At 33.4% G+C, this 9,838-nt stretch overlaps 1 protein-coding gene across 2 annotated transcripts; it reads left to right on the top strand.

Moving 5' to 3' along the window:
- LOC123200716 (methyl-CpG-binding domain-containing protein 2-like) lies at positions 1–7,223 on the top strand. 2 transcript variants are annotated; one of them, XM_044616058.1, is made up of 5 exons: positions 1–205; positions 1,696–2,340; positions 5,317–5,370; positions 5,529–5,686; positions 6,703–7,223. In XM_044616058.1, exons 2-5 carry the CDS (start codon positions 1,733–1,735, stop codon positions 6,930–6,932), a joined length of 1,050 nt encoding a protein of 349 aa, XP_044471993.1. In that variant the 5' UTR covers positions 1–205; positions 1,696–1,732; the 3' UTR covers positions 6,933–7,223. The 2 variants fall into 2 exon arrangements, with proteins under 2 accessions (XP_044471993.1, XP_044471992.1); XM_044616057.1 differs by having other exon boundaries at positions 5–205; positions 1,714–2,340.
- Positions 7,224–9,838: the final 2,615 nt, after the last annotated feature.

The following is a 9,838-nucleotide window of genomic DNA, read 5'->3' as shown; positions in this document are numbered from 1 at the left end:
GAAAGAAATTTGTTGATTTAAAAGTTTAGCAGTGCATTTAATATTTTTCCTTTCAAACGAAGCAAAAAGGATAAAATTTATAGTTATTAGATTAGCTTTTGTTGTCTTCCTCCCTCTGTCTCCTTCTCATTCTTTTCTTTCCCTTACCTCCGACGAACCAGAAGAAGCAGCCAAAGAAAATTTGTAAAGAAACCCTCCAATATTTGTAAGCACAGCGAATTTTAACTCATTTCGGATCTTTTTATTTTTCTTCTTTTTAATCTATCTCTACTTTCGTCTCTCACTCTTTTTTTTATCGGATCCTTGTTCTGAATGTGTGTTTCACTGCGTTTATTTTGTTTTATGCTTCGTTCTTTCTTTCTTTTATTATTGTCGTTTTCATATTGTAGTTTTTGTGTAAATATTACACCTGGGTAGCAGTAGATACGTTAGATCCATTTTGTTTTTGCAATTCTGATTCCTATTTGTCAACTTTTCAGTGAAGAAATCTAAATGCTTGAATGGATCTTTTTAAAGTAATTTCTATGTGTATGTCCATCCGAGAATGGATGTATGGTGTAGCTCATAAAATCATGGAAAGATAAAATTTTCTGCTTTTAGTTTATTGTGATTTGATTTGTGGATAGCTGTTTTAAGTGGTTGTGAATTGTCTGTCACAAAAATTCCGGAAAATACTGTCAATCTGGGAGGAGGATGAGCCGTTATAATTTGCTGCCGAGTTTTAGGCTTAATATCTAGCTTACGTTTCAGTGAAGAAATGTGTTTGCTCTTTGAATAGATTTTTTAAGTAGTTTCTTTTGTGTATTTCCTTTTGAACACGGATTTACGCATTAGCTTATTAAATTTTTGAAGAGTTAAAATTTTCTGCTTATTGTTAGTATAGTTTGTTATTGGTTCGAGGATAGCTGCTTAATGTGGTTTTATATTTTCTTTTACAAAAGTTCTAGAAAATTCTATCCATTTGTGGATAGAGATACATTATTTGATTGACTAGTAATGTATGAGGTGTTTTGGAAAGTGAGATATTTCCTGCAAAAGGGATTGTTCTAGGTTGGTTAGAATGTGCCTTATTTAAAAATTTTGTTGTATGATTCATAAATCTTTTAGTCCCTCTATGGAAATTATAACATTTTAATGTTGCTAACTCAACAACAAGTTGAATCTACTTTCATTTTCTTGTGTATAGTGTGGTCCATGGCATGTTTGCATCATATTCATCTAGCCTTTTGAATGTGGCTCACAATTATATTGATTGTAATTGTGACTGTTATTACTATTTAATTTGGTATTTTTGTGTACTTGTTTGAGGGAGAGGGAGAGGGAGAATGGTAGAAAGTATTCTACAATTTGAATGCTGTAGTGCAGAATTTTGGGGAGGTGGGAATGTTGTGTAAGGAGCGGGGGAGAAATGAATATATTTGCTGCTCTGGATGTTTCGTTGTGGTGTAGTGGAAGGGACTTATCTTTGCTATGCAACCTTTTTCTATGAGACTTTGGATTGAGTTTTAAATAGAAGCACATCTTAAATATTTTATATACGCGTGCTGGTAAGTGTGCATATGCATATGTCTTTGTGTGTCAAAGTACAGTCTTTAGAAATTTTCGATGTTGACTTGATTATGGAATCTGTTTCTAAACTGTTTGGTTGACATATAGAGAAGTTTTATGTTGAGTGCTGTTTTGTACTTTTTTCAGTTAAATTTTCTGTGACAGGTGGTTAAGATCTGCTCAAATGCAGTCAGATCTTGGAAAAGCTTCTGTACAGGTGGAAAAGGATGAAAATGACTTAACTGGTTCGATTTTGGCAAGTAACCAGGATAATACTCATCAGGAATCCATAGATCTGTCTTCTTCAACCTCTTCATCATCGTCGTCTGATCATGAGTCTATTGAGACAGAAGATCAGACTGATGGGAATGCTTCTAAGCGATTGGTGCTTTATGATCCTACAGCTAATGGTACAGGTGAAATTGTACCTGTCCCAGAACCAGTTCAGTGTCAGCGTCTACCATTTGGGAGATGCTCAGGCCCACATACGCAGTCTAGGGTTTTGCCATCTGTTGGGGCTTTCACAGTTCAGTGTGCCAACTGCTTTAAATGGAGACTCATCCCAACAAAGGAGAAATATGAAGAAATACGTGAACATGTCCTAGAAAATCCATTTATATGTGAAAAAGCTCGTGAATGGCGGCCTGATATAACATGTGATGATCCAACAGACATCTCTCAAGATGGAAGCCGGCTTTGGGCTATTGATAAGCCCAATATTGCTCAACCTCCTTCTGGGTGGCAACGACTTTTAAGGATCAGAGGTGAAGGAAGTACCAAATTTGCGGATGTGTATGTGTCGAATCCTATTTGTTTATTAATAATTTTATATTTTTAATTGTTAATAATATGTTGGTTTTGTGACTTGATCTCTGCCGCCTAATATGAATTCCTTTTTGCTTCTTTATTTATCATTTAGTAAGAAAGCTTCTGTTCTTTGCGAAGAAATAAATGTTTAGCATCCTACAGTGGTCCGTATTACATTGAAAACGTCTTCTTATGATCATATTTTCATTGTATGTAGGATACTCCTCTTGGATCCAGGCATTTGTTGTGATTCGTTTTACTATTTTTGATTTTTACTTAACAATACTTCAATGTGCTTGGAAATAAGTCGAAACTACTGTCAATTAAGGAGCTAATGGTAGTTGCATACATTCTTCTATGAGTTTTCTAGATCTTTTACCTGGAACAATCTATAATGATAAGATTTTATGCTGTACAAACAAAGTTGTTTGTCCTATTGAGTTCTTATTCACTCTTCCTATGCCTGAGAGTATGTTGACATTAGTTTAAGTGGCCGAATATTGCAATAATGTTAAACTTAGAGTTTGTACTTTCAACTTATATAATGGGAACCTTTTTGGTGAAAATAAAAGTTTTTATCTTCTGAAATTGGGGGTTGGGGGGAGGTTGGCTAGCAGATCTTGTGATAAAAGAGGTTTGAAAATCAGTAATTTGGAAAAAAGAAATCAAGCTTTTTTCGATAAATGGCTTGGAGAATTTCTTTGAAAAAAGTTATTTAATATGGCCTTCATAGTAAAGGTTGGGATTCTAAGATGGTGGCTGGCAGATCCTTTTGAAGCCCTTGAAAATTTATCTCCAAAGGCCATCCTGAATTTCTTTCTTATCTGAAGCTGGAAGCAGGGTTGGTGAGACCATTGTATTTTTGGGAGAACTCTTTGCTATCACATGTCCTTTATTAGACATGTCTGCTCTTTTTTTTCGGGTAGATTGTTGAGATTGTCTCCATCAAACTTGTGTGATTTCTTTTTATGGGTTCCCTCTCTCAACTAGAGTTGGAATGACTCTTTCAGGAAAATGAAGGGGATAGAGATCCATGACCTCTCTACTTGTTTTCTTATGATGGATCATGTGTCTATCAATGACCCCTATTACTCATCATTTGTGCTAGCTAGAGTGATTTAGTTGTCCGATATTCTCTTTAGGGTTCAATTTTTTGCTTCAGCTAGGCTCAAAATAGATTCTCTACAGTGAATTTCTTCAAAGAAATTCTCTAATATGTGCTTGAGAGTGTTAGTCTGGTCTTGTGGTGATTGTTTTTGAATGGTTCTCATTTGGGGCTTTCTGGTATGCACTATGTATAGCTATTTCATGTTTGCTTAAGCTGTTCAGTGGATTGCTTACTCACTTTTGTTCAACCTTTTTTTTTTTTTTTAAATTAATATAACTTAGTAATTCTTTTTTTTTTTGGTTTTGTAAACTGAAAGTAACACATCTCCCCAGTTTTTTTTTTTTTTTTCAAACAACTTGTTATTTGTCCATTTTTGACCTTGCTAAAAAGAATTGTTCTCTTGGGGACTTCTGTAATGATGTCAGATGATCTTGGGCAATTGCTGAGAGTTTTTGTGGAGGATGCCTGAATGAATTTCTCTACAATAGATTATAAGATGAAACTAGTGTTTCATTTGAGGATTCTTTCATGTTATTATGGAGAATCTTCACTTATCTTCATCCAGCTTGACTTCCCACATTGAAGTAAACGGTTTATGGTGTAATTTATCTTTTACCTCGTTATTGTAATTGGGGTTGCTATGTGATGTAGTTTCTCTTTCTTCTAAAGAAACGAGGAAAGACCACCATCTCATGAGGTACAAGTCATCTCATTCTATGTCCTTCCTCGAACTTGTATTTACATAATCACAATTGTCACGAATGCGTACGAAAACAGAGATGTAGAAGGGGATGTGTCGTTGTTACATGTTCAAGGGATATATTTTCTTTATTGGAAAATGAAGCATTCCTTTGTGGTCAGTTTCGACTAACTATTGAAAGAGATCTGATGATTGGTTAATCGTATTTTTTCCTCCAAGAGTTAGGATTGTGATGAAATTCATATTTATTCATCTTTTGCTATGCTCCAGATGTACTAAAGTTACTTAAATCTGTCTGGGAAAATGCCAGCTTTTTAGAAATCATAAAATCTTCTGGGATGCAAGTTTGTAAATATTGATATATCCGCATGAACTTTGAAAGTGAATAATAGGTATATCTTAAAAGGTCACTAAGAGAATATATAGGAAAATGAGCGCACTTCAAAACTTTAGTCAAATGTTCATATCATCCTATCAAAATTTATAATTTGATAGATATGAAATTGGAATTGTAGATATTTGCTTATTTCATATTTCTTTGGACTCTGCAAGAATCTGTGAGTGTTTCCTCCTGATAGTTGTCTAGCGTCTGAGCAAGGTGATGATCCTTGTAAGGAAAGTATTGTATCTACTTCTATTATTAGCAGGATGATCTTCCCTTCCTTTGTATTTGTCCTTCCTCTTCTATCCATTTCTTAAGGTCTACATGAGGAAATATGGGGATGGCTCACACTAAAAACACATCACCTACTGCCATTTAGTTATGTGTGACTCATGAGGCTCTCTTAGTTGCTAGTGTAGATTACACTGAATCCCTCTCTCGCATGTGGGGATCACAAGGAAACAATGACAGGTAATTCCTTTTGTTGTCATAGATTACATACAATTCCACCAAGTATGATATAACCTTACTAGTTGTATAATCCAAAAAACAAAGAAACCTGATTGGAGAAGCTATTTTGTTTAGGAATAAAAGCAGCTTCCAAGTTATTTTATGAAACTGAGGTTTTAGTATAATTTAGCCTAGTTTATATATGCGTGGTTTCATATTACAGCTGATAATGCACTGGTATTTTCTTAGCTTGGAATTTCTTGTCAAGGTTTTTCATCCAGTTTTCAATTTTGTTATAGTTTTTTCATTAAAATGTTTCAGGTATTATGAAGCACCATCTGGAAAGAAACTTCGCTCAATGGTTGAGGTTCAAAAGTATATTTTTCCTTTAATGAACCAAATTTCTATGAAATTTAAAGCCTTTTTATTTGTCATGTGCTATTATTTCATCATTTTTTAAGTAGATAACGTGTAGGGTGGACTTTATAGGTGTTAACTAATTTATTTGATCTTCTATTGATTTGCTTTTCTAGGTACTTGATAGAGCATCCAGAATACACCAGAGATGGTGTGACTCTCTCACAATTTTCATTTCAAATCCCGAAGCCCTTACAGGAAAACTATGTGAGAAAGCGTCCTGCTAAAGTGACTACTACACAAGATACTACAAAATCTCTTGAACCTAATGAAGGTACTGAGAAGAAACTACTTCCTAACTCAAACTTAATATGAAATTTATTGTCAGCTATTCTTGACCTGATGGCATATTTTAAAAAGTATATAATTGGAATCTATCATTTGACTTAAAGAAACTGAACTTGTCCATTTGTTTTCCTGACATTTGATGTCTATCTGAGAGATGGGTTACTTTTTCATTTCAATGCATAATACAATATGAATGCTTTTATTTTGAGATAAGTTTTTTAGCAGAGGTGTTTCTCTCATCTGTGCAATTCTGTTCCTGGAAACCATTTGTTTTATGAGATGGTAAATTATTTCTAGATAATTCAGGAAAATACATTGTTTTTCTAATTTGTTGGAATGTGAGACGAGCCACTTTACCAGGGTGCTCTTTTAAAGTCTTGCATCAGAATTTCTACTTTTACTCATTTTGTTCTTTTAATGTTTCTTTCTGTCTGTATGCCTGTTTGATGCATTCTCTCAGTAGGCTTTGTTCTCTCTTCTAAAATCATATAAATGTTTTCTATTGTCAATTTCTCTAACATCCTCTCTTGCTATTATCTTCATCTCTGCTCCCTATTTGATGCCTTACCCGAAATCGTGTACTAGATTTTTTCCCTGGTTCAGGGTCAACAATTTTTTAATTGTCATTTCTAATATTTTTAAAAATTGGAGGTGGTGTTCCAACATAAACGCATTATTTGAGTGTTTCCTGCTTCTAGATGTATCAATTCCTTGCTCATGACATGTAGAACTATTTGGTGCTTTGATTAACCTGAGTGTTGCCCAACAATTTTTTTGTTTGTTTGGTGATGTCAACAATACCAGGAGTAGAGTAGCCCAGCATTTTCGCATTGCATAATTCAATCTATTTTTCACTTCTTTTCTTTCATGCTATATGTCTATTGAATGAAGGCCTTTGATTTTAGGTCGCAGGTATTCTAGTGATGACATCTTTTCATGCATATAGAAGCCCTATATATATATATATATTTATCTATTGAAACTGCCCATTGTTTCCTGCAGTGAATCCTCTAGCTTGGGCAAATCCAAATAACAGTACAAACTTGCGGCTGGGAAGGCCAGCACTTCCACCTCCACCATTTGAGGGGCCTATATTAGATCCTGTTCCTCGGCCAGCAAAGCAAGCGAAGAGAACATCAAAACAGTTGTACAATAATACTGAGATGTGTAATCAGCAGCTGGTGACAGTGAAAGAGCCTGGTCAATCTAGAAATAGTAGTTGTGATCTGTGAGGGTGTAATCTTCATCCTTTTCTTTTTGGTGACAACGGGCGAATGCTTGTATGCTGTATATTCAACTCTCAAGTGTGCTGGTTTTGTTTTCCAGAGAAGGGAGAGTCGAGGGGTTGGAGTGGTATAAGCTTCATTTTGTCGTGTGTGATAAAACCATATGATTTAAAAAAAAAACAAAATAGAAAACAATAGTTTATACCAGATACGATATTTTACATCTACAGAAACTGTTGTGAATATACTTCTATATGTGCCATCTTACATCCAGTTTAAGAAAGGTTATTATTATTATTTTTTTGTAGAATCAATTATAACATTTAATCATATTCCTGGAAAACCAGGCAAAAAAATTCAGTTTTATACCTGAATTCAATTGCTCTTTGTTTTATTTTATTTTATTTTATATTTTTGTGAAATTATTTAGTATTAACTTGTTCGTTGTTTGAAACTAGAAGAAAGTAGTTGTTTTTTTTTTTTTTTTTTTCTGATAGTGTTTAAGTAAGGGTAATTAGTTTAAAATGGAATTTTTAAGAGTGTAAAAAATAGTCAATTATTGAAGGGTTATATCGTTGTAGTCAACTGTTTTAATTAATTGTTTGATTGTATCTGCTTAACTTTTCAACAACCTAAAAGATGAGAACAACGCAAACTTGTTAGTCTCCAACTTAAAATCTCATTTGTAGTCTTTCACTTAAAACCCACAAAGTCAAAGATGAAAGTTAATCGAGATCAATCTTAAATTCAAAAAGTTGCACAATATTTATACTTTTGGGGAAATTAATTAAAATAATTAAAAATCTTTCTGTTTATATGTTTTTAGGCCAATAATCGTATTTTTTACCTTTATAAGCAAACCAATATTTTTATTCTAATAAGACCCTTTTCTCACTTTACTTAATTAATTTATTTTCGTAGTTTTCATCTTATTTTCATCATCATCCCCTTTTTCAACGCTCTTCTTCGATCAACATTCTAACGATAACATATTTTAGCTATTTTCTCTGTCATTTATCATCATCATATAACAAGTAAGTTTTTTTTACATTTCCTTTATATAAATAGCAATCTGTATTAAGAAAACTATGAAGCTAATAATTTTTCTAAAGATGAAAAGTTAAAAACTTTAATGATGATCTCTGAGTGCTTGAATCTTTTTATAAATATTTACATTTGTACATTCAATAGTTTTGTTATTCAGATCTAAGTAAAAACGAAAATCGCAATATTTTTCTAGTAAATTGCGTGGTTTGCATTTGCAGGGTTTGCGAGGTTTCCGTTTGTGTGGTCTACCTACCTAGGCCAATTATAACATTAGTTTATAAGTGTTGAGCAAATGTTATCCTTTTGATGAAAGGCTTGCTTTATAGGTCTATAAGACTTATTTATCAATTGTTATTTTGTACCTTAAACTTGATGGCTCAAGTTATCTCGCATATTATAGTCAAACATAGAGCCCACATGAGGTGATGGTTTGTGAACAATGTCCATCCGATGGAAAACTTGTCTTGTTGGTTGAGAGACATTACTAACTAGGGATGACAATTTGGACCTGACTTTAGAGGCTCCAACCCTCCCCGACCTTAACGGGGAGGGGATTCCCCGATAGAATCGGGAAAAGGGACGGTGACTGGGATAAAAAAAATCTCCGCAATCGGGGATGGGGATACATGTGTCTCCTCCCCGCCCCTTTATATTAATATATTTATTTAAAATACTAATATATTTTTATAATTTTAAATTATTTATATTTTTCAAATTTATTTAGATTTTTGTTGTGCATATTAAAGTAGTTAATATATTATATTTGTGATATTTGAAATAGTAGGTTAATTTTAATTTTGCTTAATTTTGTTATTTAATATATTTATATTGTATTTAGAATGTATAAAAAAAAGATTTTTTTTATGGGTACAAGGAGGAGATTTTTTTCCCGCGGGGACGGAGAGGGGATAGGGAGGGGATTTTTCTTTGCGAGGAGGGGACGGGGATTCATTTTCATCCCCGTAGCAGGGATGGGCCGGGGACGGGGATTGATATCCCCTATAGGGATGGGGACGGGGATTGAGATCCCCTCCCCGCCCCTCCCCGTTGCCATCCCTATTACCAACCAAAGTGCATTCAACCATCTTCTCCAAAGAGGTCATGTGGGCTCTCAAGTGGTTGTGCACAAATGGTTTTACGGCTGGGTAGTTAGGGTTGCTAATCATTCCATTAACTGGTATTGAACTACTACTAGGCGTGTTAATATCTAGGGATGTAGTCGCATGCCTAGGGTGTTAGTGGTTGGCCGGTTTTGAGTAGAAACCAAATCGAAAGCCAGTTACCCTTTTAATTCTAATTCAGGTATTTCGCTCATCCCTAAATCACAACTTTCAAAACATTCATAGAATGATTCATATATTAAAAAAATTAAACAATTAAAAATCTTGTATTTTATGAACAGGTAAATGGAAAGAGTAATTATCAATAGACATCTTAGAAGGAATTAACATTTCAAAATTTTTAATTATCAAATTACTTATCTTAGTTTTAAAGAATATTTCACCTTTGAGAAACTATTTCAATATAATATCAAAATAAATATAGTTAAATAAAAATTAATCATTTTTACTCACTTTGAGGAGAAAAATAAAAATTTGTTAAAAATTTTATTTCATCTCATTTTTTTAATTTTAATTTCATGTACCAGATACAATATTATATCAATTTCTCTAACTCATTAAACAAAATTGCAACTTTTATGCATTTGTGTTGGTTTTTAAGTGTTTAAACTTAGTTAATAAATTATATATATAGACATGACAAAATAGGTAAGACAGATATATATGGATCGAACCATTACAAATATGAGTCTAACAATGGATAAATTCATACGGGTAATAAAATGTGGACATGTATTCTACCTT

The sequence above is a fragment of the Mangifera indica genome, chromosome 17 (assembly GCF_011075055.1).
Source record: "Mangifera indica cultivar Alphonso chromosome 17, CATAS_Mindica_2.1, whole genome shotgun sequence".
In the NCBI taxonomy this organism is placed as follows: Eukaryota; Viridiplantae; Streptophyta; class Magnoliopsida; order Sapindales; family Anacardiaceae; genus Mangifera; species Mangifera indica.
Note: the sequence above shows the minus strand (reverse complement) of the source record. Positions and strands in the feature narration are given on the sequence as shown.

Bases quoted from the DNA above. Each gene is read 5' to 3' on its own strand.
- LOC123200716 (XM_044616058.1), top strand. From the start codon at position 1,733: ATGCAGTCAGATCTTGGAAAAGCTTCTGTACAGGTGGAAAAGGATGAA. The intron at 2,341-5,316 runs GTATGTGTCGAA...AAAATGTTTCAG, and splicing joins AGTACCAAATTTGCGGATGT to GTATTATGAAGCACCATCTG. The intron at 5,371-5,528 runs GTATATTTTTCC...TTGCTTTTCTAG, and splicing joins TCAATGGTTGAGGTTCAAAA to GTACTTGATAGAGCATCCAG.